The sequence below is a fragment of the Colletotrichum fioriniae genome, assembly GCF_027942845.1.
Source record: "Colletotrichum fioriniae strain IMI 355084 chromosome Unknown scaffold_5, whole genome shotgun sequence".
Taxonomy (NCBI): domain Eukaryota; kingdom Fungi; phylum Ascomycota; class Sordariomycetes; order Glomerellales; family Glomerellaceae; genus Colletotrichum; species Colletotrichum fioriniae.
The window spans coordinates 2,278,921-2,305,249 of NW_027076841.1; the positions used below are offsets into that span (position 1 = coordinate 2,278,921).

The window sequence follows — 26,329 nt, forward strand, 5'->3', positions numbered from 1 at the left end:
TCGATAGTAGGTAGGCCTGGAGCGAGCATATGACAGTTCGGGTCGCAGACTGTCAAGAAGTATAGGTAAGGTAGGCTGCCTGGAGGTGAATAGGTACTATCAAAAGATGAGAAAAAGGCGCCTCCATTTGGGTAAGATGTAGGTACCTGCCTTCTTTTGTGCCCTGGTCGAGTCCAAACGCTTTGGAGACTGGATGGATATACATAGTAGTAGCGTGGGCGGTCGAGGGTCAGAATTTGATGGTGACATGGGACACCCTTCGACAATCCGTGGCTCGCTGCACATTAGTACTGCAATAGCGGTTCCTCTCCCCGTCCGCTGACCTTGGCCGGACCATCTGGAGTCTTCTTAAGTCGTGGCCTGGGCGGCGAGCACTGACAAGACCGGGCCCAGAAACGAGGTCTGGCTGATCCCGTCCCATCCCTCAATGTTTTGCGCCCTGGTCAGAATGGAAGGGAAAGTCTCAGGGGGATGCCTCAGAATGATCATCGAGGTCCGAAGAAGCAGGTCCGGAGAAGTAGACTACCTCATGGTAGAGGAGAGGTAGACTAGGATATGTAGGAAGGTAGGAAGGCATGGACATTATTGCCTACCCACCTGCCGCCCTGCCCTGATTTTGCTGTTTCTGCTTTGGCAACAGCGCTGTGTGATCCTGCCCACTATCTTACGGAGTATTGCGCTTTCCCATCTCAGCCCAACACCAACTGGACGGCCCACGGGTGACGGACGGTTCGACGGGCTACCCCTCCATCTCTTCGCTTCCACGGTCCCTTGCCGTCCCTCCACCCTCCATTCTTCCCCCCCTCTCTCCCGTCTTCTCTCGCTCCCGAACGCTCTCTCCACTCGCTCACTTTCTCTGTCCTTCTCCCGGGCACTTCCCTCTCTCACATCACCCACCTTTACGTTGGCTGGACTGGAATCGACTGGATATTCGTCTATTGGTGTGTTCAATAGACAGATTCCCATCCTCTCACCCAACCAGAGGCGATCGCAGTCCCACCAGCCTCCTAAATAAAACCAATCTACCACGTACACCCGTAAATCGAACTAGTCACTACTACACATGCACACCATTTAATCCGTGGGCTCCCCTCCGTCATCATCGCACATCCTTTGTTCAACCCCCCCGCCTGCAAATCTACACCATCCAGTCGAACCGTTGTCGCCCGTTTTGACTTTTGTCTGCCGCTTCCCGAAAACAGCGTTGCCCTTCGACGACGCCCCCATCGCATTTAGCGATGGCTGGAGTTTATAGAGAAACCACTCGGGTTTACCGGGACCCGACTGAGTACTCATCCGATGAAGACCGATACAAGACCTCCACAGTCCGCCGTTACAAAGTAGCGCCAAGTCGAGTCGAGAGGGTCGAGCGCACTGAGCGTGTCGAAGTCGAAGAAGACGACCGCCGGTCACGATACTCCGGCTACCCGCTGCGCACCTCCGGCGAGTATGGCTATGCTCCCGATCGCCCGCGCTCCGCTTTCGACTCCCGGAGCCAGGTAGTTGAGCGCACGGTAACCGAGCGCGAGCGCGAAGTTATTGACCCCTACAGAGGTGACACCCGTAGCGTCGTATACGAAAAGGAGTACGAACGTGAACGTGAGCGCGCACCCCGCTTCGATGCCGGCCGCTTCGACGATGTTCGCAGCGTCGCCGACAATCGAAGTGTTATCGAAGTTGAGCGTGAGCGCGAGCGCGTTGACTGGGACCGCCGCTCTAATAAATCTCATCGCCACCACCACCATCACCATTCGCCCGAGACAGAAGTCAGGGTCGACAAGCGTGTCGAACGCCGTGAGGATGGAGACGTCACAGTCGAGAAGCGTGTCGAAGAATACCGGGACGATCATGGCGGAGCAGAGGTCGAGAGATACCGCAAGGAGACCGAGTTCTACTCTCCCGTCAGCCCCCCACCTATTCCCCAACCCGTCATCATTCGTCAGCAAGCCCCGGAGCCCCAGAAGATTATTGTCCAGGAAGCTGCACCACCCGCGCCCATCATCGTACCCCGTCAGGAACCCGGTATCGTCGTCCTCAGAGAGCGCGAGTCCCCTCGCGAGGTTGTCCGCCGCGATCCCCGCGAAGATGAGTACTACTACCGCCGTGAGACAAAGGAGCTTGGTCCGTATCGCCGAGATGAGCGTGAGTACCACTACGACCGACGAGGCCGTGGTCGCGGAGAATACATCAGCGACGACGAGGATTACTACATGAAGCGGACTGTCATTCGCCGAAACAGAAGCTCCAGCTCAGACCATCATCACAAACGCCATCTTGCAGAGGGAGCCCTCGCTGGCGCCGGTATCGCTGCTCTCGCTGCGAGTCGAAGAGATAGCCGTGGTGAGCTTGGTGCCAACCGAGGAAGCAAAGTCCTCGCTGGTGCTGCCATCGGTGGCCTAGGCACTGAAATCATTCGACGGGCTCGTAGCGCGTATGAAGACACTTACCACGAAGATCATCACTACGGGTCTCGCTCGAGATCTCGCAGTCGCAGCTCCCGCATCAAGACCGGTCTGGGAATTGCTGCCGCCGCGCTCGCTGTTGCAGGCGCCGCAAAGTATTACCAGAGTGGAAAGATCGAAAAGGAAGAAATGCATCGTGGTCGAAGCCGCGGCAGAGGCTACTCTGTTTCAAGCTACTCTGTATCTAGATCTCGTAGTCGCAGCCGCAAGAGCCGGAAGAGCCGCAGTCGCTCCGTGGCTAAGGCTGCTGCTGCAACTGCTGCCGCCGCGGGTTTGGTCCAGCACTTCCGCAACAAGTCCAAGTCCAAGTCAAGGAGTAGGTCGCGGTCTAAGTCTCGCATCAGGACAGGGGCAGAGATTGCCGCCGCTGGTTTGGCAGGCGGAGTCGCTAGCAAGATTTATAAGAACCGCAAGGAGAAGAAGGACCGCGAGGTAGATCGAGAACTAGAAGAGCAGGACTATGAGGAGGAAGTCCGGCGGGAACGGCGTGAACGTCGTCGGTCGCGCAGCAGGTCCCAGGCCCGCTCTCTATATTCCGAGCCGCGCAGCGCTGATCCTGAGCTAGGCTTAGTTGAGTACGGAACAGAACCGCTGCCGACCGACCCGCCTTACCCGCCGGACGACGGGTATGAGTCTGCAGCGAACGAGAGGCAACGCCGTCGACACCGGCGTATGTCTGGCGATGATTACGACGGCCACGAGCCGGCAAAGAAGAGGAGCAAGAGCCGATTGAGAGACATGGCGGCAGCAGCAGTCGGAACGGGAGCCGCGGCAATTGGACTTAAGCAGTATCAGAAGAAGAAGGAGAAGGAGGAGGAAAGACGAGAAGAGAGGCGAGAAGAAAGAAGGTCGAGGGAGAGAAGCGCCCGGTCTCGCTCCAGGGACAGATCGGTCACACGGGAAAGGACTTACTCACGAGAACGCGCCTACAGCAGGGAACGCAGCACAGACGACAGGATGAGGAACAGGGAAAGAGAGAGGGACCGCAGGAGTAAGGAGTCCTGAACCGAGCACACGTTGACAAACCAGTAGAACTGACAGCATTGACAGGATATGAAGAGGATGCTCGGGATGACGGGTACTACGACAACTACAGCCGTCCTCCCTCACCACCACACGCCTCTGGCGGCTCATTCTACCCGCCACCGCCAGCAGCCGCCGCAGGCTTCACCCAGCATCCCAACATTTCCACGGCCAACCTTAGAGATCAATATCCGCCGTACCCGTCCTCAGACTCGGTGTACCCTCCGGGACCACCGCCAATGGGGCCATCTCCACCGATGGCCACAGGCGGGGCCGGCGGCTATCCTCCCCCTCCGCCTGCTGGTGGCCATCCACCTCCAGGCGGTGGTCCGCCGGGAACGAGATTTGGTCCTGACCATGTGAGTGAAGACATATCTCGTAGCTCCTCACCACAAGCTGTCCAGCCAGCCGGTCTGGGTCGTGAGGGTGGGTTGATCTAATCGTTGTTTCTTTTGTGATATTTCTTCGTTCATGCCTATATCAGAAGCTGACTTTCAACGTAGATGGTCTAAAGTGGCGAGAGCGTGTCAAAAAGTTTCTCCCCGAGTCACTGTCTAGGTCTCGTTCACAGTCCCAACCGCGATCTCGGTCTCGGTCCTTATCTCCTACGTCTTCATCGGTGTCGAGTGCTTTATCCGCAAAACGCCCTCACACTGCTCAACATTCTTCTTCCAAGTCTGTTGCCTTTACCCTGTCACCCCAATCATCCCAAACCTTGCGGCTACACCGCTCAGCCCACGAGCAGCAGGCCGAGGAAGAGGCTAGGAAAGAGGAAGAAGTACCGGCCCTCAGCGAAGAGCAACTGGCGACGCTGCGGCCTGTCCTCAACCGTAGGCGTTCCTCCTCGGATCCACCTAGTAGCAAATCGGTCTCCCGTCGCCGCAAGAGGGAAATCGAAACACCACCAGAATCGGAAGACGAGGTTGAGGTCCTGCCCGACCGCTTTGATACACAGGGACGACCCGTTGGCGGTGGTGGCAGTTCGGGGGCCATGCGATGGAGACAAGGGGCGTTCGAAAGCCGGCCACGAAACGGCAAAGGATTGCATTCAAGCGGGGCATGGGCTGTGGGTGGTACAAATGGCGATGTTGTGCAAAAGATTGCGAGCGACATTGAAGGCATGATCAGCGGGCAAAGCAGTTGGAAGAGTCTGCTGAAGGATGTGGTGGGAGCGGTTCAGGAAGTGCAACATGGCGGTGACTCGCGTAGGATAAACAACAGTGACGACGATGACCATGACGACCGACGAAGGAGGCGAAGGAAGAGCGGATGACGATTTATGACCCTTTCTTTGGATATCTTTATACGAATTTTGCGACGCCATGAATTGGCGCTTTTACATTCTTAGGACCTAGACACGACATGATGTTACAGATAACGAATTTATGACTCTGGTTCGAAATAATTTTGGTAGACATAAATACATGAGCAGAGTTTAATGATTGCGCTTGATTGACCAACAATGCATTTAGAAACATGGAGGTCCAGACAAAAGAGCACGTATTATGTACTTTGATTGGGCCTTTCTATCTCTAGTATCACACAATTCATCTACGGGGCATCACCTTCTCTCTCTTTTTTTTCTTTCATCATAATTCGTCGTGCACCGGAGGCTTCTCTGGCCGTCCGCTATCCTTATGCAAGTCGACGCCGACCTTGCCCCGCCACTTTTGGAAGACGCTCCAAAACTCCTTCTCCATGCCGCTCTCCATCTGATCGGGCAGCACGACGACGTAGTCGACGTACAGGTTGCCAAACTCCGTCTTGTGGTACACGCTGTCGCCGTCCTCGTGGAAGACGGGCATACCCTCGCCCTTGACCGTCTCGACGTGGCCCGGCTGCACGACGCTTCCCCGGTCGCGCGAGAGGCGCACGACGTGGCCGTCTAGGTGCGTCACGTTGCGCGTCCAGTCGCCCATCCACGCCTCGCGCAGCGAGAGCACCTCGGTCCAGTAGAGGTCGTTGTCCTTGCGGCGGAAAAAGGTGCCGTCGACGCGGTCCGGGTTGTCCTGCCCGATCTCGGGCTCCTTTTCGGAGAGCGTGACGACGAGGTTGCCGGCGACGTAGTCCGGGCTCGCGTCCGCCTCGTTCTCGTAGACGATCTGGCTGTCGCGCCCCGCGCCGCGGGCGACGGTGAGCTGGACGGTGGTGGGCTTGCGCACGACGCGCGCGCCGCCGCAGGTGTGGCACTTGTGCTTGATCTCCTGGCCCCGTCCGCCGCAAGCGTCGCACTGCATCTGGACCTGCTGGAACATGCCCGGCGCGAGCTGGTGCTTGACGATGCGCACGCCGCGGCCGCCGCAGACGCCGCAGGTGTCTACCTTGCCATCTGAAGATCCCGTGCCGTCGCAGTCTTCGCAAATGTGCTGCTTGTCCCACTGGAACTCCGTGTTGATGCCGTTGTAGAAGTCGCGGAGGGAGATGCCGATGCGGACGTTCACGTCTTGGCCGCGGCGCTGACCGTGGCCGCCAAAGTGGCCGCCGCCGCCGAAGAAGCGGGAGAAGACGTCAAAGGGGTCGTGGCGGTGACCGCCGCCGTTTTGCTGTTGCTGCTTGAGGCCCTCGTGGCCGTATTGGTCGTAGATTTTGCGGGTTTCGGGGTCGATGAGGGCTTCGTAGGCCTCGGAGACTTCGACAAACTTGTCCTTTGCGCTATCGTCGCCTCTGTTGTTATGGGAATCACTAGTCAGCTTCATGCAATGAGTAGGGACAATCAGGAAAAGGAAGATGCATACGGGTTCTTGTCGGGGTGGTATTTCTTGCTCAGCTTGCGATAGGCGGATTTGATTTCACGATCCGAGGCCTTCTTGCTGATGCCTAGGAGATTGTAGTAGTCCTCGGCGCAGAGGGCCAGCTGGACGAGGCATAGGAGCAGCAGCACGAGTGCTGCCCCTCGGAGGTACATCGTGGGCCCCCTGTGGTGTACTTCGAGATATGGGTACTTTTCTTTCGATGAACCGGGCGCGAAAGGAAATCCTCGTTGACTCGTGGACCCTTTTGGAATTCTTGAGTCCTGAAGGAACAGAGAGAGACAAGGACTTGTCGAAAGAAAAACCGGGTTGCGAAAGAAAAAAGGAGAGAAAAAGAGAGAAGTGAGATAGGGTATGGAGATAATAGGTAATCGATTCAGAGGAAGCGCGCAAACCAGCTGTCCCAAAATGTAAAGTTCCAACGTGTTAAGAAGGGAGCTACGCAGGTCCGATAAGACATGTTATCCGGGCATGTTCATTGGGCGCTGGCTTCTTTACAGCTTGTGCCCCATTCTCGTGGCTAAATTATGTGGGGCCTTTGGAAGTTCAGACGAATGCGCAGAGACATGCTAGGCACGTCAATTGCATGAGGCCTCATCCTTCATGACTTGACATCGCCAGGCCGACTTCAGGCTTCCTTTTGAACAACTTCTTTCCGAACTGCCAAGCCGAAAGCGCTGGAAACCTTTTGGAAGTTTACATCTCATACCTTCGGATTGATACATACGACCATGGCATCAAAAAAGTACGCCTTCCTCCCCATGGACGACGACGAGGTCGGTCCCGCCAAGGTAGTCAAGGACAAGAAGAAGCACAAGTCGCGCCATCGCGACCGTTCGAGCGAAAGACAACGGGATCGGGACCGCAGCGATAGACCCTCGAGAAGACGATCACGCTCCAGATCACCGGCCCGACCCTCAAAACAGTACCGAAAACGAGACGCAGACGACGACGACAGGTGGGCGGACGAGGAGCCACCTTCGGAACCCGAAGAAGTTGACGGCAATGGCGAGCCCGAGTTCAAAGAGTCTGCGTCGAAGCGGGTAAAACTCAGCCACGATGATCGCGACCGAGACGCGGACCTGTCGGACGGCGCGAAGGAGGAGCTGGAGCGTCAGCGCGACATTGAGGAGCGCGAGGCCTTTGCGAAGCGGTTGCGGGAAAAGGACGACAAAAAGTCAAAGACGGCTGAGAGCCGGCGGCCGGAGGTGGATCGCAAGGCGAACATGGAGGATCTCCGCATGAAGAGTCGACAGATGTACCTCGGGAAACGAGAGGCTGAGAAGCTCGCCCTGCTGCGCAAACAGGTCGCCGAGGAGACGGAAGAGTTGAGAAGCGGTGTGAGGCTATCGGAGCGGGAGAAAGCCGAGTTCACCAAGAATCGCGAGATTCTACGGCTAGCGGAGGAGCGCCTCAAGATTGACGACCACAAGGATGGGTATTACATACCGGAGGACTACATCACGGAGAAGGGAAAAATCGACAAGAAGAGGAAAGAAGATGCGATGTACAAGAGGTACGTGGAGAAGGATGAGTACGGACAAGAAAAGTTCGTTACGGAGCATGAAGAGTGGGAAAGGGAACAGGCCACCAAGGCCAAGGCGCAGATCCAGAGGTCGGAGAGAGAGAACGACGATTACGCCTACGTCATGGATGAAGAGCAGTACATCAAATGGAACTTGGGATCGAGTATGCCTGGGGAGGGCAAATTGACCAAGGAGCAACAATTCCTGGCGGCGCAGATCGAGGCAGCAGAGAAGAAGCAGCTCACGATCCAGGAGACGAGGAAGAGCCTGCCCATCTACGCATATCGAGATGACTTTCTCGCGGCGATGGAAAAGTATCAGATTCTGGTCATTGTTGGAGAAACGGGTTCCGGAAAGACGACACAACTACCGCAATATCTACACGAAGCTGGGTTCACCAAGAATGGTATGAAGGTTGGATGTACGCAACCGCGTCGTGTTGCTGCAATGAGTGTCGCTGCTCGTGTAGCAGACGAGGTTGGCGTCAAGGTTGGACAGGAGGTCGGGTATTCGATTCGTTTCGAGGACAACACGAGCGACAAGACGATTTTGAAGTACATGACGGACGGCATGTTGCTGAGAGAGTTTATGACTGAACCTGATCTTTCCGGGTACTCGGCCATCATGATTGACGAAGCTCACGAGAGAACTGTCCACACGGATATTTTGCTTGCTCTAGTCAAGGATCTGGCAAGGGAACGGCCAGATTTGAAACTACTGATTTCGTCGGCGACAATGAACGCCGAAAAGTTCGCTGCTTATTTCGACGATGCCCCTATTTATAACATCCCCGGACGAAGATACCCAGTTGACATTTACTATACGCCAGCGCCAGAAGCCAACTACTTGGCAGCCGCCATCACTACGGTCTTCCAAATCCACACAACGCAGGGCAAGGGCGACATTCTCGTCTTCCTCACGGGTCAGGACGAGATTGACGCGGCCGAACAACAAATAGTCGATACGGCGAAAAAGCTGGGAAGCCGTGTCAAGGAGCTTGTGGTCTGTCCGATCTATGCCAATTTGCCATCAGAACTGCAGGCAAAAATCTTTGAACCGACCCCTGAGGGTGCTCGCAAGGTCGTTCTGGCTACCAACATCGCCGAAACCAGTTTGACAATTGACGGCATCGTCTATGTCATCGACCCCGGCTTCGTCAAGGAAAATGTCTACAACCCTGCCACCGGCATGTCAAACCTCGTCGTGACACCCTGCTCAAGGGCATCCGCGAACCAGAGGAGCGGTCGTGCCGGTCGTGTCGGACCCGGAAAGTGCTTCCGCCTCTACACGAAGTTCGCCTACATGAACGAAATGGACGAGTCGCCCATGCCCGAGATACAGCGCACGAATCTCAACGGCGTCGTCCTACAGCTCAAGTCGCTGGGCATCAACGAGCTCCTCGACTTTGAGTTCATGGACCCGCCACCGACCGAGGCCCTCATCGGCGCCCTGAACCAGCTCTTTGCCCTCCAGGCCCTCAACCACAAGGGCGAGCTTACCAAGATGGGCCGCCAGATGGCCGAGTTCCCCACGGACCCGATGCTCGCCAAGGCTGTCCTCGCTGCCGACAAGGAGGGCTGCGTCGAGGAAGTGCTCTCCGTCGTCTCCATGCTCAGCGAGGCATCTGCGCTCTTCTTCCGCCCCAAGGACAAGAAGATCCACGCCGACTCGGCGCGTGCCCGCTTCACCGTCAAGGAGGGCGGCGACCACCTGACGCTCCTCAACATCTGGAACCAGTGGGTCGACAGCGACTTCTCGCCCATCTGGTCGCGCGAGAATTTCCTGCAGCAGCGCTCCCTGACGCGGGCGCGCGACGTGCGCGACCAGCTGGCCAAGCTCTGCGAGCGCGTCGAGGTCTCGCCCTCGAGCTGCGGCGCGTCCAACCTGCCGCCCATCAAGCGCGCGCTGACGGCCGGCTTCTTCCCCAACGCGGCGCGCCTGCAGCGCAGCGGCGACAGCTACCGCACCGTCAAGAAAAACGCGACCGTCTACGTGCACCCGTCGTCGGTGCTCATGGGCGTCGACCCGCCGACCAAGATGCTCGTGTACTTTGAGCTCGTGCAGACGACGAAGGAGTATATGCGTAGTTGCATGCCCATCGAGAGCAAGTGGCTCGCGGAGCTGGCGCCGCACTTTTACAAGCAGAAGGACGTGGAGGCCATGGAGGAGAAGAAGATGCCCAAGGCTAGGAATTATGATCGGTAAAAAAAGGGAAGTTATCTGGGGTTTTTGACAAGGAAGGGGGAAGGGCCAAGACTGTGTCCATAGTCGACGGTGTAGAAGAGGGGGGGAATACATGAGGATGTATTGAATAAAACTATCATGATGTCAAGATACCAGACCGTACAGATTCACCGGTTGTCTACCATGATATTTCATCCCTCTACCCGTGAAGCAAGGTAAAGCGCACAATATTCCAGCTCAGCTTTCGTTCGCTCCTATCCTCTTGACAGCTGCGGCATATGAGAGGAACAATTCCGAGACTCTTTACTTGAAATGGGCACCAACTACAACTCGACCTGCTACATGTGCTTACGTATGTGAGATCAAGACGATCTACACACTCTTAGCCCGACCCGTCGAGAAGAGACGAAGACAGCGAAAAGAAAAAGTTGTGGAGAGAGAGAGAGAGCGAGAGAGAGAGAGAGAGAGAGATAGAGATCCCTCCCTTCATGGCAACTCGACTACGCGCGGCCCCAGGGCGCAACTCTTGATAGAAAAATAGAGAAAAAATTCCTTCGGCGACACGTGGACTTCTTAGCTAGCCGTTGGCGCTAACTTGTTCATTTGGACGATTTAGCACGCTGTCAGAAATCCAACGGACTTGAATCCAGACACTTAGATACGCAAGCGTTTAACAACACGAATGACATGTACTCGTAGGCCCTCTCAAATTCCTTTGCAAAAAAAAGAGAAAAAAAAGTTGTCTCAATTCGCAGTGTTTATTCCCACTGCCTAGGGTGTAATTGAAAAGGAGCAGAAAGAGAGAAGGCAGCTGATCCAGAAACCAGAAATCGCTGGGTGTAGGATCAGGCCCACGGGGAAACAAAGTGTTCCCAAACTCGAAAGGCAGCCACCGCACACGCACATGCCATAAGCATACCGCTGGCCAGGTTGAGATAAGCACATGATGTCAATATTTATCTTTCTTTGCCCAACTCCAAAATCGAACCTTATCAGGATAGAAGAAAAACGCATGTGAAGAGAAGAAAACACGTTTCCTCCCTCCCTAATTCGATGAGCTAGCCTTCATCAACGAGTACTGGCCCAATCTTCAGCATTTTAGTAGAAAAAAAAACGACAAAAAAATCAATGGTGGAAAAAAAGCGTCATAGAACGTCCACTTTGGTATCAATGGTTTCTCCGGTTTGCCTCCGACTCCTTAACGTGAATTTGTTTTGTTTTCGCTGCAATTTTCATCAAACGTCCCGTCATGGTCTTTCTTCTCCTTAACGTGATGGTCCCTCGATCGGGCTCGTAGGCAAGCTACGGACTCCACTGAGATCCGTGCTTCCCGTGCGCCTGAGCGCTTGCGACATCGTCTCAATGTTGAGCTCGCCGCTCATGTTGAGGTTGTGATGGGACGAAATTGGGCTGCCAAGTGATTTGCGTCCGGGAGACATTTCCAGTCCCTTCACAGACGCGGGGTTGCTTGTTGGCGGCGAGGTGCCCGGTCCCTGAGAAGACACGGGTGATCGGATGGGCGAGGGCGAGCGGGCGTTGATGGACGAGAGAGACGTCAGCCCGGCGACGTGGATGGAATCACGAGAACCTGCTGCGCCGCCGTGGCCGCCCTGCTCGGCCTGCACGACATCGGCAAAAGAGATGAAGCTCAGCCTGCGCACGTCTGCATTATCGAGCGCATTGTAGTTGGAAGCGTCTTCGCGATCCGCGAATGCCCGGAGCTCATCGGTCCATGATGCGGCCATGGAATCGGGAGGGTGGGGTGTTCCGTTTCCGTTGGCGCCGGTGACAGCTGCTGCGGCTGGTTGATGCTGGGAGTGGGTGACGATCTCGACGCTGTCCGGATCAAGGTGGTCGTCTGTGATGGCTTCCGATGATGCGTCCAAAACGGGAGGGATATGGTTCTCGGTCTGAATGTGCGACGGGATGGCGGGCGATTGAGGCTTAATCGACATGTTGTCGACGTCTCGCTCAAAGATCTGGGAGCCCGCCGGGGATGGCACTCGCGGGGAAGTAGACATTCCGCGGCTTGGCGATGAAGGATGCACGTAAGGCGATGTCGTAGACCGAGCTGAAGCTCTAGAGGTATCCCGTGTCAAGGAGGGGTTGCTGGTGACGGTCGCTGCGGGCTTGGCAGACGATGAAGACTTGTTGGAGACATTTGACTCTTCCTTCTTCTTCCCGAGTCCGAACAATCCGCGCACCTTGTTCTTCACGTCCTTCTTCGAGTTGTCCGTCTGGGGCTCATTGTGGCTCGAGGCGCGTGGTGTCGCATCGCCGCTTGTGGTGCCGGCCATATTGCGAGCGACGACGGCGGGGTGCTGTACAGTCGTCTCGGCAATGTTGTTGGGGTTTGCCTCGACTAGGCTCATCTTGATGCAGGGTTGTTCGAGTTGGTAATGGTGGTGGTTTTGGTGTTTACGGGGTGGTTTGCCGATAGATTTGCTGACACAATGATATAGGGTGGTTTCTGTGGGAAAAGGGACCAAGAGTTAATGGAATGTCTCTCTTCAACAAGCAGGGACCCTGAGGTTGACGTGATGTTATGTAGGCCCAGAAGTAAGAGAGGGGGAAAGGGACGTGGATAAACGAAGTCTGGGAAAACAGGTGGTGGGGGGACAAATAGATTGGCTTTTGGTGACCCTGTGACCCTGACGTATATTCCCGCGATTCGCCCTTTTTGGGTCACTGCAAGGGAAGGGGAAAGTGGAAGGGGGTGCAAGTGTGCGAGTGCGGTGATTGATTGTCACAGGAGCGTCCAGTCGGCGAGGCAGAAAAAAAGAGCAGCGCATCGGCAGCAGCAAGCAAGCAATACATGCGCACGCCGTCCGCAGCAGGTAACAGCGCCGCCGACGGAGACACCCCCGGCAAAGACACCAAAATGTTCTTTTTTTACCTGAACGGTACAGAGAGTACATGGGCTGGGATGGTGTTGGGGGTGTGGTGGGCATGGGATATCCGAGGAGTGGGATAATAGTATCGAGATGTACATACCAGAACGGTTCAATAGCAGAGCAGCGCAACACCAAGGGAGTTGAACCGAGAATGTGCGCAGGTCCCCTGCGTGCAGAACTTGGGGAATGGAAGCGGACTAGCCGTTGAGACTCGTGATCAATGGAGAAATGGGATGATTTACACGGAACGGCGTTGGTCTTTTTTGGGTTGATGGCGTTGTTGGAGGACACACAGTCAGGTGTCTGTCTTCGTCGTCCGCGTTGGTTTTGGTCTTGATCCCTTTTAGGATCGTCTACCGCTTGCTGTGTCACTATTTTTTTTTCTTTCTCTGTCTCTTAGTCGAAGACGATGAAGAGACAAGGAGGAAGAGGGGTGATCGAATCGCTTCTCTGCCGCAGGCACGCACGCAGACAAGATATTGTAGCCAGTAGTCTCGTTCGAAAATTGGCGCTCGATAAAGACGGCCTCGAGAAGCGGTCCCTAATTGACGAGCGAGGACTTAGGAAGCTGGGGGAGAGAGAAAGGTGGGAGCGTGTGACGCAACAGGTCCAGACGATGAGCAAGCGGATTGGCGGTTTCCTGGTGATTTTACCCCTGCTGCAGGAGCCTTGTGGTGCTGATCTGTAAGAGAGGCCCAGGCCTGGGTCTGCTGTGCCTTGCTTGTGGTGGTTGGAGACCTGGAGATGCTCCGTAAGAGACGAGTTCGGTTGGATAAGGCAGATGGGTTGGTCCCGTTATTTGGTGGATTAGATGGATTGCTTTTTTGGTCTCCGGTGAGGCGGATTGCGGGTGCGGTGCTGATAGATGCGTGCAAGGCGGTGGACGTCTGTCTAATGAGGTTGTACCAAGAGTGCTGGATGCAACAGATGCAACATTAAGATACGGATACACAGATTTATTCGGGAATGGAAGCGTTGGGAAATGCGAATCTAGGAGCGAAAGGAAAGAACATGCTGGGGAAGGGGCAGCTATTATCGCCTGTCAGGAGCAGCTTTCGCGTCGCTTCTCGGCAGTCAGCAGATCATGTTTTTTCGGTCCATTTACACTACACTCTACGGAGTACCTAAGGGAAGGTAAGAAAAGTATGGATAAGTTACGGGATACTTTGGTTTCCCTTCCTTGTCTCGCTCTCGCGCAGGTTCCTGTTTGCTTCCTGCCCAACGCTGCTCCGTCAGCTAGGAGAAACTAAAACGTTCCCACCAAACATCAAAGGGGAACGGTCACCCGTCAGTCACCCGTCAACAACGCCCACTAGGTACGAATACCTGAGCAGCTTGTGAAAAAAAGGGGGGGTATCCCCGTCACGTTCCCATGTCGCAACGTACCCGACGTCTACGTCGCCCGTCGCCAGCCCCGTATCTCCCAACGTTGTTTAGAGTTTTTGCATTGACGTGATGCCGCGCCGAAGGAAGTTGCTGCGGGTGACATGTCTGGCCCCCCTTCCTTCTCCCAACCGTCACCACTCACCACTACGTACCATGCCCTTCACCAAGTACCTTACCCTACACGGCACGGGTTTCTACCCAAGTATTTACCCAAGTATCTACCCACTATAGCTTGTAAGGCGAGATACCGCGAGCCTCACTGTGCCTTTGCATTGTGTCTTACCTCACTCTGTGACTCTCGTGCCGCTTATCCAGAATGACCATGACAAACCACCACCCCCAAAAGGTAGATAGATAGATACTCAGGAGAAGTCTTAGCAGAGCCCGACATCTCCATCGACGAACCGGGGGCGATCTCATCTCGCCGCTCATCTTTGTCACAGGCAGTAGTGTAGCTCAGGCACCGCGTCACGTCTTCTCGCAAAGTGACCCCCTAAGCTTTCTTGGTTTAGGCCCAGGTTAAGAAAAGAAATCCTCCGCTAGTCCCCCCCGTTGACTTCCGTAGCCTCCGATGGCCCCTCAACCGGCGTCAGGGGGAATCTGACTGGGCATACGGATTGTGTGGTTTATAATGCTGGACTTGTCGAAACTCTGTCCGGACACATCCCCATTGGCCTTGGGTGAATCGTTGAGTGTCCTTCTTTCCCATTTCCTCGGCGGACTGTAAGAGCGCGAACCGATCGGCGGCTGTAAACAGCGTCTTACACGCAGTCAGTCAGTCGCACAAACGACGATGGCGATGAATGGGTACGCGGGGAAAACGAGGAACGACCGTAGACCGACCGCCTGGCGTCCCTTTGGCGTGTCTCGAGTTCCATTTGGGATTACATCGGCTGACTGTCCGTGTGTTTCGTCCGTCCGTATCCAATATGTAATCTGTTTGGAACGCCCGACTAAAGTTCTCGTAGCTTTCTTTTCTTTCGCTCTCCCAAGTTCTAACTGGATATCACCATTAATCTCACACGCGTTCTACAGGAGCTCATTTCCCTGTGCCCTCCTGACCTGACGGGGCTGAATGTCAAATGCGACCCGTTGACTTTCTTGTCGCCTTCCAAGTTACCCGATTCGGACGCATCGCCAAGTCTTCCCTTCTCCCTTTAGTCAACTTTCGGTAGCCGTAGGGAGAGCTCAGCCTAGTCTCGACCCTGGACCCCTTCTCTTTCACAATGCAGCACGCAGTAGTAGCTAGAGATTTGATGTCTTAGACCCCTCAATGGCAACTTTTTTGGTCTCAGTTTCTCTCGGGGAGTTGTTCTCTGAGTTGAACTTCCGTTTTGATCTCTATCCTCTGTCAATCCCCATCCCGCATTATCTTTTACGACAAGTCGGTGACTGCGGAACAGTAGCTCAATCCCTGAGTTTGTTATAGCAGAGTCAGTTGACTCGCGCATTTCTCTCGAGCATACCCATCATCACAGCCCATGAACCTCTCGGAGATTCCCTCCGTCTGAAGTAAAGCTACACACCGACCACCGAACCCCTAGTACCCTTGCCTCTCGCTCTCTCTTGACTCTTTTGCAATTGTATCCGAAAACGCTGACACTCTAACACAGTAGATCCTTGAAGGGGGTTTGTTTGATACTGGTAGCTAATGGAACATGGCCGAAGAAACGACGAGGATCGCCCCAATTCCCTGTTCAGACGAAAAAGTCGGGACTCGGGAAGCATGCAACAGAGAGGAGTCAGAAGACACCTAGGTTCTGGCTTCTGCCAACATTGAGCTCTTCACGGCCCCAAAAAGTTCTTTTCGTTCCCTGTTTTTGGCTTCAACTTGCTCCCTCATCCAACACTCTCTCCACCCTCCTCCCACCTCGTCAGCCTCGGTCCCGGTCTTCTTTCTTCTGTGACAGGTCTTTCCCCCCACGGGCTCTGCATCAGTGATCTCCATAACATCTGAGGGGTTCAGAAAGAAGCATTAAACTCGCAGGGTGCCCCGTCACCGATCCCATCACTGGGCCAGCCGCAGGCGCCCGTGACTTATTCCCTCAGAAAGAAGGGGATCTTCCAAAAAGCGGTCATGACAAAGTAGGGCGAAAACCACCAACTTCCTGATTTGAGTAAATAAATCATACCCTTTAATACATAGCCAGATTTCCATCATAGTTTCTTTGTATACTTGGTATGCCAAAAACGCACCGAAAAATGGCTCCTCTTCTGCCGCCTCATTCTCACTTACCGCTCACTGCTCAGCAACCAGGACCCCTCTTTGCCTTCTGTACTACCTGTACGCTGTAGACCCTCTTGCGCCGGCAAGGCACGAATCCCTGCGTAAATCGGGCTTCCCGCCTTGCTTTACACTTGGTCCCTGGGAAACCGGGCCCCATGGGAAGCACGTCACTGTCAATTCTGCATAAACAACACCAATGCGTAGAATGACAGTAGAATCTTTCTAATCGCTTTTGTTGGAAAAGATCTTTACACGTACTATTGCGGAAAATAACGCATTGAAATGATGCTTTCTCTTTCTTGGTATTTCTTGGTAAAAACACTACTCCACGTAACCAACTCCCTTGGCGCATCAGATGCTCCCAATACCTAGCACCAGCAGGGCACAAGGAAACTGTAGCAAAAGCCGACGGGAGCAATACCATTGCCGCGCCGCGGTTGCGAGATGCTTTCCCCGAAACCTCAAAGTTGTCATTCTTGTTTTGTTTGTGTTGAACCTTCCTCACGCCCTTTCGCCTGTTCTACCTCTCACTGGAGCAACCGACAGCGAGGATCGGGGGAGGTAACGCGGGAGGTGAAGGGGCGGCCCCCGGAAGCTTCGCAGACGTCACCGGCGACGCTGCGCTGGCAGAAAAAGCCAAGGAAACATTGATCCAATCAGCTCCACCTTCTCGGACCAGCCCGTTTTCCTTGGTGTCTTTAAGTTCTAAGCTCCTTTGAATGTCTCACGCGTGATATGTCATGTGATGCTATCGATAAGAGCAGACACCAGCTCGAAGCAAATGCCTGAGGCGTGACAGGGAAACGCAAGGCAACAAAGGTTCCCTTACCTAATCAATTGAGCATCCCCTTCGGGACAGCTCGCTCCACACGCTGCATTACCTAAGCCAAATTTCCAATCGGCTGTTCGAAAAACTTCAGATCATCGCCTCAGGGTCTCCCGTACAGCATCGCGAAAGAGCTTCCCCCGTAGCACGCGACCAACTCATCAAAGCCTCTCCCCCCAGCGCCGCAGTCGACCCATCCGAGACTCGCGCCGAAGCGACGCTGGCCGTGCTGTCACACTCTCTCAAGAAAACCATTCAATTGGCCATCTCAAGCTCCTCAACGGCGTCCTGGAAAAAGTGAACGAGAGACCACGACTACGAAACACGGAACTCTTTCCAAAGCTTCATCACAACCTATAACCGACAATGGAGGCCAGGACATTGACGAGACCAGCCGCCACGCTGGCATCCCTCCTCCGCCAACAAGCAACCACCACCACTACCACCGTCCCCCGACGAGGCCACAAGACCTTCTCCCGTACAAAGCGCGCCCTCAACATCCCTCCCCACCCCGACTTCCTCCTCGACCCCAGCCGCCGGCGACACAATCATCTACAACCCGCCCTCCGCCGCCCCTTCCGTCTACCACACCCCTTCAAGTTCCTCCCGGCCTCCGACCCCCGCCGCCGCGCAAACCTCTCCGCCCTCTTCGCATCCTCCTCCTCACAAGCAACATCCTCATCAAAATCAACAACACCCCTTCCCCGGCCCTCAACGTCCCCTCCCGCGGCGCCAACCCGCGCTACCACCTCTCCAAGGACGACGTCGCCGAGATCCGCAAGCTCCGCGCCCACGACCCGGATTTCTGGTCCGTCTCGGCCCTCGCGCGCAAGTTCGACTGCTCCGAGACCTTCATCACCATCTGCACGCCCGCCCCGCGGGAGCACACGCAAAAGCTCGCGCAGAAGCTCGAGGCCGTCAAGGGTCGTTGGGGTGGTATCCGCACAAAGGCCCGCGAGGACCGCTCGCGCAGAAAGGAGATGCTCTTCCGGGGTGAGCTGTAAAAAAAGAAGCCGGACGCAAATCAGAGAAGAAAAAACAAAAACCCGGTCAAAAAGGGATGAAGACTGGACCACTTGGGAACGCCTGAGGCTGTCATTGTACTTCTGGCGATGAGATAAGGAGCATCGGAGGGAAGACCTGCTGTTTCCGAGGCTATTTCGTGTTGAAAGCCTCGGACTCTGTATCACCAAGGGATGAAAAGGGGGAGCGGTCAAGGAGGGACGACGTATGGCCCATTTATTCTCTGTACCATCAAACCATTAGGGGAGTGTCACAAAATCGGCTGGGGGACATGTAGGATAGAGGGGTCACGATACGCGGAGACCGAAAAAACTCCCAACCAATCTGTACAATGAGAGAGAGATTCAAAGAGATAAGGGGCCATAGAAACTCGTGTATAATTCTCCATAAACATAGCCGCGGTACCAACTTGCGTGTCATCCTGTGACTGTGTACTACTGCTCTGCCCTTCTGCTGGCCTAGCTGCTATGAAATCCCTCTCTCAACTGACTGTTTAATCAATGGTATTCATCGACGCGACTGTTGGGCGGGTGCCTCTTTGGTGTTGCTAGCTAACCTAGCAAATCCTCCTCTTTACCAAATTCGAGCTCAATGTCCCCCAATCTATCGTCCACAGCCAAACATTAATTAAGTATCTTCAGACCGAATTGAAATTGGACCAAAAGAAGAGTTCACCTCGGTAGGCTACATCTCTCGGTGCTCATGCTGGGATTCAAACTCAGGGTACTCGCTAAGCCTGTCGTCAAGTAAGACCAATTGGCGTATAAAACGATTGTTGATCGTAAACCGCTCCGCCACCCAGCCAGTTTGTCCTGACTCCCCGATCGAGAGGGGCGCCTGCTGTTGCTGGTGGTGGCAATGAACTTGACGGGACCTATATAGGGTTGGGTCTTGTGTATTTCCCTGTGTATTCAGGTGGTAGGATAACGGTTGGCACTATCAAACTTTTTCTATCCATCTTTACCCGACAGCTCGCCATCTCAGTACGAGGTCAGATCCAATTCCTGCCTCGAGGCAGATTCCCCGATGGTGCCCCCCCCGACTACCTTGTCACGAATTAAGAGCTGTGTCATCAAATCATTATAAAGCAAATATCCCGAAAAAAAGCAGGCCAGTCCTCAAAGCTGACGCATCGTAACGCCCGCCTTGTCCAAATCAGCCTCACCGGGAATGACTCTGTAGCACCAGCCACACCAACTCCGCCTAATGCCCTTCACCTCTCTTCTGAGGATGTTGTGATGGCTCTTCTCGTCGTCCCACTCGGGCACGCATGCACCGACTCTCACCATGCGGACCAATTTGGTCTTCACGACGCCTCCGATCCCCTCAATCTCGTGCCTCTCGTACCCGGGGCCGAGCTGGGGACTCGGTGTGCGCTCATATCGCACAGTGTCGAGGTGTACCTGGTCCGTGGCCGTCCAAAGGTTCGCGCCGGTGACGGCCGCGTCCTCGGCATCACAGTCGGTCTCATTCTCACGTTCTTTGGCGCCGGCGCAAGCGGTCTCGCGACCGCAGATGACGCCGCGGTCGCCCTCGCCGATGCCCGTTCCCAGGCCGCCGAGGACTTCGCCATAATGAGCCCGCCATTTCCAGATACTACAGCCGGAGAGTCCACGTTAGCAAGAACACGTCATGGAAGCTTCAGCATAGTGAGAAAGGAAGGGGGTCTATACCGCTGGTAGTCATGATCGGCCCCGCGCATGCTCCGCCCACAGGGCTGACACAGCCAGACGCCATCAACGTCGCATCGGCAAATCTCTCGTCTTACGGCATCGTCGAGCAGAGGTGTTTCTGGCTCCAGCGCGTGATTGATGAGAGTTGCGATGGGGGCCTTGGTACAGCACTGGCACAGCCTACGATGACGCTCGCGGAGAGCGTTGGAGGCTGGCGGCTTGATAGCGCAGTTCTGTTTACAAGTGTCAGCAATCAACTTTACTTGGCAAGCTCTCTATCCTCCCCTGGCCATTGCCTCAATGCTCTTGGTACTCCTTCCCACCATTTCAAGTCTGCAAGGGAATCGCTTCTCGGTGGGATGGGGCCAAGAGCATGTGGCAAGGCATAGGACGGCATACCCTGCACACGACGGTCTTGCACCTCCGACACTCCGTCACCAGGTCTCGGGCACAGCTGCCGCTCTTGCCGTTGTAGTTCCGGCCATCTTCCATGTAATACCAGTTGCCGGCCCTCGCACGAAAGCGGAATGTGGACTCTGGGTCGACGGGGACGGCCTCGTTGGAGCAGTGCAGCGTCGAAGAGAGGAGGATGGAGCGGTATTGCAGCAGACCCTGGCGGACCTGGCGCGAGGTGCGGGCGAGACTGTCGAGGGTGTTGAGATCAATGTGTTCAGCTATTGACATGACGATGCTGCGAAGAAGGAAGACACGGTGTCAGTCATGATGTTCTACCTGCCACATGCGCGTGATAGTGGGGGAGAGTAAACGGAGCTTACGGATAGCAGCCAAAAGCCTCAGTAGCAGCGCTCTGAAATGTCGGTGTTGGCTCTGATACGGGAGCTGGTGTCACCAACGGGGCCGGGGCAATCGCCGGCTTCTCAAGCATGTGCTCGAGCTCGCGACTGCTTGCTTCCAATGCATCAGTCGCGACAGCAGCGGCAGTCGCCAAGCGGCGTGCCTCGAGAACGTGAAGGGGCTCCATGTCCTCGTCGTCTAGATCAACAAAGACGACCATGGTGGGCAGACCGCCGCGTAGGCGGGCAAGGGACCTATATGATTGAATTCGACCGTCAAGCAAAAAGCTCAAGCTTGCGTCGCCGCCGATCTTGACTCGGTTCCTGAGACCCGAGCCGAGCTGAGCTGTTGTGATGGATGGGCGGGGTGGGGTTGGAGAATCCCCCGATGCCGCAGCTTTGGCTTCGTTCCTGACCGGGGGGCCAGATGATGACGCAAGGTAGATCTTGGTAGATCTTGTGGATACAAAACGGAGAACAAGGTGCAAGTAAGCAGGAACAGATCAAGATTAGTGAATGGAAGGAAACTAAACAATAAGAACGTTGATTCTCGGTTCCATCGCAAGTTGACGATGTCAAAGAGATCGTACCGAAACGGCAGGTGATGGAAGGATGATGTTGGATACTGCCAGGGGTGGGGGGTTGAGGATGGGGATGGGGAATGGGAGGGTCACAGACATTGGCCCAGCTGGGAAGGTCTGGGCCAGATGAGATCAGCACAGTAAGGCACAAGACCTCGGATGGAAGGACACCTGAGAGCCACGCTTCGACTTCCATCACCAAAGCGCACAACGACGGCGACGACGACGACACCAAGCCTATTTGGATTCTTAAAAATAATGCTCGAAATAAAAGCCGCAAACCATGGATTGAGTACCATCGCCGTACAATCCTCAGCCGAATGTACAAATGTCGCTCAAGCAGGAACGAAGCACATGCGGACGTCACAGTTCGCACTATCCGTGACGCCGTCGACGGTCGCGTTAGCTGGAGCGCGCTGTGGCTCTGGTCACAAGGAAGCTTCAGCAGTGGGCTGTCCTCTGCCTGTGCTCAAGGCATTGGTCGAAGCGCACACTGTGCCCTTTGGAAACGTCTAACGCTCAGGTTTGCGTGCTTCCCTTCCACTTGGCGGCGGGGCATCCCCCGAAATCCGGAGGCCGTTACCCCACACCGAGCGCTCGACTACCGAGCCCGTCTTCGGTGATGGCCACCTCTTCCAATTCTTTTAGCTAATATTCCCGATATTCCGAGAGGAACGGTCTGTGAGATTGGCTAAGGTATTCATTGATCTCAAGGAAGATTCCGTCCTGTCACCTGCGTCCTCTTCATGGGGTTAACTTTATTTCGACTCCTTTTTACCATAATTACCCGGCCCGGTTCCTGGCTCCGAGCGTTCGCGGAGCTCCGGCCCGAGCGCAAGCACCGGGTCGGTGATATGTCTCCACTCGCGACCGCAATTCAGGAAAAGTCAACCCGGAAGACGGCTCCGATCGCGACCGCCCGACAGCTTTACACGCGCCGAAAATCCTCTGAGCAGAGCTTTTCCCACTCCTTCCTGGTATTCTACGAATATTAGAGATGGCGCAGACAATCTGGCTGCACCACCTCACAGGTCAGGCAGGTACTAGGAGCACCGCACTCGAATGCTGCGCGTTTAAACTGTAAAACGCGTTTACGCCGGAGTCTGGCATATCAAATATCAACCGGCAAATTCGGCATTTATTCTTGTTTTCGGAATTATTCATCAGGTTGATGACGATAACCTTCCTGTACTGGGTTTTGGTAAATTTGGCTGGCGGTTCGTTGATGCTGTATTCAGACTTTTGGCCCCGTGGTCCAATCCTTATGTTACTAATCAAGTGTTTTCATTCCCTCATTCTTACTTGTATTGGACCTCCATCTAAGGACACGTGAGGATTTATCCAGGTCAGTATGCGGTACAGTCGTTCGAGATACTGCAAGTGCTTGGAGTGCATGAATATTGCTCCAAGATGAACGAGGCAGGTTCAAATATCGTTCCAAGTAGTAACCCCATTTCTACCTGGTAACCAAGTTTGGGCTGGCATCTCAACGAGTACCATCAATTGACTGCCGGACTTGGTGATGGATCTAACGGCACATTGATCAAAAAGTGAAAAGATGTCAAGTCTTGAAATGGCACAGTCTAGAAACTTTGACTGGTGGGTAGAGCTATCGGGGCAATACTCGAGTCTGACAGCAGGCTTCGACAATAGACCTATTGACAGCGAGTATATCTCTAGTAGTAGGCGGCTAGCCCGGCCGGCCACTGTACTTTAAGCATTCGGCAGATTTCAGTGTTTCTCATAACATGCTGTTGCCAAGTCTAGTCAAACCTGCTCAAAAACTAGAAAAAATAAAAAACTTGAAAAAATGCTCGTCACTAGCAATGCCACAATCTAAGCCCCAAGAGGGCGCGTCGAGTGTCTCGAGGGGGGTGTACAAACAACCCAAGATCGATGATGCAATGCAGGTTGGCTGTGCTCCTTCTAAAAGAAAAAGGAAAACACCTCACCAACAAAACAGGTGCGGAAGTTCCAGACTCGATCATGAGAGGGCGCAGCAGCACCACCCCGGCTCTTACATTCATGCCGGACTTTTGACGGCAGGCTCAGGCAGCTTAGTCTCGCAGATGATCTGCGAACGGGAGGCAGCATCCCTGATTCAGGGTGCGGTGTCGTACACAGGGCTGATGACTCTGACCAGAAGGCCGGTTTCATGGTCTAGACGCATTCTTATGTTGCTATATCTGACGGTGGCGATTGCAGGATGAGGAGTTCGGGTTAGGGCGTTACCACCCCCCTCCGGAGAGAGCGGGCGACCACAGACATTCTGGAGGCGGCGTTTCCATCCTCATGATGTCCGCGCTAACGTCTCCGGTAAGCTGGATCTCTTGCTGTCTCTCACTGGGGCTACCAGGCTTGGATGAAGCATAGCTTGTCAGAGGGCTCGCCGTGGGTTCATCCTGAGCACGAGTGACAGCCTCTTTCCTTGATGGTCCTCGATCTAGTGTTGTTCTTGCTGCGCGCCTTGCGAGGCAGTATCCGCTTTGATCAGGTCTGGTGGGATGTCCTCGGGGCATCTAGCAGAGTCAATGACTCTAGGGACAGTCTGACAGACGAGTACCTTGTTTGCAAAGACCTTGACTGGTCAAGAAGGAGATAGTAGACCTCCACAAAGGCCCGCTCGCCAAGGATAGCCGTTCACCGTCAGAGTTGCATTAGAGCGAACATGGCGATTCATCATCGATCCGCCGAGCTAGACTGCTAGAGACAGAGGCCAAGAAGTCAGATTCGTAGTCAAAATATCGCGGAGGCCGAGAAGAGTCTATACCGCAGAGTGAACTGGTTGCTCATTCTGGGATGATGCTACAAGAACGGTCTCATCCAAAGACGTATGTGGCCCCTCTGCAATTTTAAACAATCAAGAGTGTTGTTAGGGTAGCCAGGGTACTAGTTGGGGGGAAAGACCACCGAGACCGAGAGAAGGATGCGGCGGCGGCGGCGGCGGCGGAGGGGAGGGGGACCAGCCATTGATCTCCCGCATGGGTCGCACAAGCCAGGCCTTATTCATGGTTTGACGTGTGCGCGGGATCGACGAGCGGACCATGGTGATCAGCACAAAATATGCGAGTGAGCGAGGGCCGGCAGGCGGACGAACCACGGTAGTGATGATGCATTAAAGGTTGCAGTGAAGAATCTCCGAAAGCTGTCGTGAGTTGACTGTCCGGGGGGGAGGATGGGTCTGAGAGCTATAATAGATGTGACTCTGCTCTACTATTCATCTGTCGGCACATGCGAGGGAGGCTGCCAACGCTCCCCATTATGTGGTTGTCGTTATGTCATCGGGCCAAAGGTTGACAGGCGATGGGTCGGGAAGGGGGTGGTGGAAGGCTGTAAGTCGAGAGAATGTGAGTGATCCACAGTCGTCCCAAGTCTGCACGAAAGAAGCCTCCTGTAATTAGCCTTCGTGAAACCAGAGCAGGGGTGCCAGGTCCGGGGCGTTGGACGACATGACATCAGATGGAAGAATCGGGTGTGAGTGGGCGTAGTTCATGAGGGAAAAGGAAGGAAAAGAGGCGTGTGGTCAAACAATCAGGAGACTGGCTGCACGTGATCTGGGGTCTTTTTCGTGAAAACAATGAGAATCAGAACCTATCCGTATGAGGGGGTGAAGCCTGAAGGTGTGGTAGGGGTGAAGTTGATGGAGGGTGGAAACACTATGGAACTTGATTGGATGAGTGGAGAATCCGCAGAGTCCAGAAGCCCTGGAATCACTGGGAACATCTGGTCAGGGACGACCTGAGAAGCCACATTCTACAGAGAAAAATCAGGTACCCGTTGGATAGAGAGAAAGGGGAGTTGGGACGAGGCTGAGTCTTTCCCCTTTGGAAAATCAGCTGAAACAGGAACAACCAGGTCAGGGGCTTTCGCCGTGTTTGGGATGAAGTTGGCGTGGATGCCACTGGAGAAAGGCGCTGGCATCTTCAAACGGCCAAGTGGGACGCAGCCGCAACATTATATAAGCAGAACCGTACAGATGCCCCTCCCGATTGGCCATAATTCTCCGATGACCACGGCGGCCAGGTCCGATTGATCCTCGACCCCCGCGAAAATCATGCGCTATCGCTGCCATCCCTCCCCCCGTTCCCCCCGATTGCCCCTGATTCTACCCCCGGCCCTTCCTAGCGCCGCTTCCAACTCCATCCCATCCAACGTCCCCCTTCTTCTGGGCACTCAAAGTGAACCGCAACTTCCTCCACCAACTTGCCCCTGAGCCTCCATTCAACATCTCCTTTCACCAAGCTGGTTCCCTGGACCGACCAAGCGAGCGATTCTTCTTTTCAAGCTTGATGCTATTGGATCAGAACATCGGACGGCGAGCAGAATTCGATATCGCCTGCTTCTATTCCTCCTTCCCCTCCCCCCTTACGGATGACATCCCTGGGCGAAGAAGTTTTTTTCGCTCGAGAACCACTCCCTGAACCCGTCTTCCCATCTCCTTTACTCTGCCCACTGTTTCCATCACTTCAAGCTGGGGGGTTCCTTCCTTGTTTGGATGTTTAGAAATTCGAAATGTTGTCGTTTTGGGTGGGCCGAACAGACACGGCTCGGAGAAAAAAGCCAGGACGGCAGGACACAAACGGGCACTTGTAGATCACGGGAGAACTAACGGGAGATCACTCTTGCTCCTCGACATTACGCATATCATCAAGAACGGTACAGCATCATCAAGTGATGAAGATTTGGATCTACACATACCGTTGCATTCTTGAACAACATCTCCTCATCTCCTCATGTTCCCATAAACTTAGTTATTGAGCTCCGCTCTTTCACCACTGCTTCTGCACAGAAGACGCGCACGCCTTAACAGTGTTAAGGTGTGATATAGGCTGTAACCTTCGGCCGAATCATCCTATTATGCACATTACCTCCGTTCAGAGCCCACAGACGTCGACGCCTAACCCCCGGCTATCCCACTCGCTATCCCCCGTCATCCCGGCATGGCATCACGGCCTTTCGCATCGCTTCCTAGCAAACGTC

General features: G+C 54.6%; 6 protein-coding genes across 6 annotated transcripts; 3 read left to right on the forward strand and 3 right to left on the reverse strand.

The window, feature by feature from the left end:
• Positions 1–1,238: 1,238 nt before the first annotated feature.
• N0V96_005258 (uncharacterized protein) lies at positions 1,239–4,758 on the forward strand (the record flags this gene model as incomplete). Its single annotated transcript, XM_065757348.1, has 3 exons — positions 1,239–3,331; positions 3,559–3,911; positions 4,220–4,758. 3 exons carry the CDS (start codon positions 1,239–1,241, stop codon positions 4,756–4,758), a joined length of 2,985 nt encoding a protein of 994 aa, XP_065614117.1.
• Positions 4,759–5,074: 316 nt separating this feature from the next.
• Positions 5,075–6,390, reverse strand: SCJ1 (DnaJ- protein scj1; the record flags this gene model as incomplete). The annotated part of the gene is made up of 2 exons (XM_053197586.2): positions 5,075–6,149; positions 6,221–6,390. 2 exons carry the CDS (start codon positions 6,388–6,390, stop codon positions 5,075–5,077), a joined length of 1,245 nt encoding a protein of 414 aa, XP_053044957.1.
• A 576-nt stretch (positions 6,391–6,966) lies between these two features.
• On the forward strand, positions 6,967–9,966 carry N0V96_005260 (uncharacterized protein; the record flags this gene model as incomplete). The annotated part of the gene is made up of 1 exon (XM_053197585.2): positions 6,967–9,966. One exon carries the CDS (start codon positions 6,967–6,969, stop codon positions 9,964–9,966), a length of 3,000 nt encoding a protein of 999 aa, XP_053044956.2.
• Positions 9,967–11,210: 1,244 nt separating this feature from the next.
• Positions 11,211–12,317, reverse strand: N0V96_005261 (uncharacterized protein; the record flags this gene model as incomplete). The annotated part of the gene is made up of 1 exon (XM_053197584.1): positions 11,211–12,317. One exon carries the CDS (start codon positions 12,315–12,317, stop codon positions 11,211–11,213), a length of 1,107 nt encoding a protein of 368 aa, XP_053044955.1.
• A 5,327-nt stretch (positions 12,318–17,644) lies between these two features.
• Positions 17,645–18,282, forward strand: N0V96_005262 (uncharacterized protein; the record flags this gene model as incomplete). Its single annotated transcript, XM_065757349.1, has 2 exons — positions 17,645–17,725; positions 17,812–18,282. 2 exons carry the CDS (start codon positions 17,645–17,647, stop codon positions 18,280–18,282), a joined length of 552 nt encoding a protein of 183 aa, XP_065614118.1.
• A 1,137-nt stretch (positions 18,283–19,419) lies between these two features.
• On the reverse strand, positions 19,420–20,989 carry N0V96_005263 (uncharacterized protein; the record flags this gene model as incomplete). Its single annotated transcript, XM_065757350.1, has 4 exons — positions 19,420–19,897; positions 19,975–20,207; positions 20,374–20,665; positions 20,751–20,989. 4 exons carry the CDS (start codon positions 20,987–20,989, stop codon positions 19,420–19,422), a joined length of 1,242 nt encoding a protein of 413 aa, XP_065614119.1.
• Positions 20,990–26,329: the final 5,340 nt, after the last annotated feature.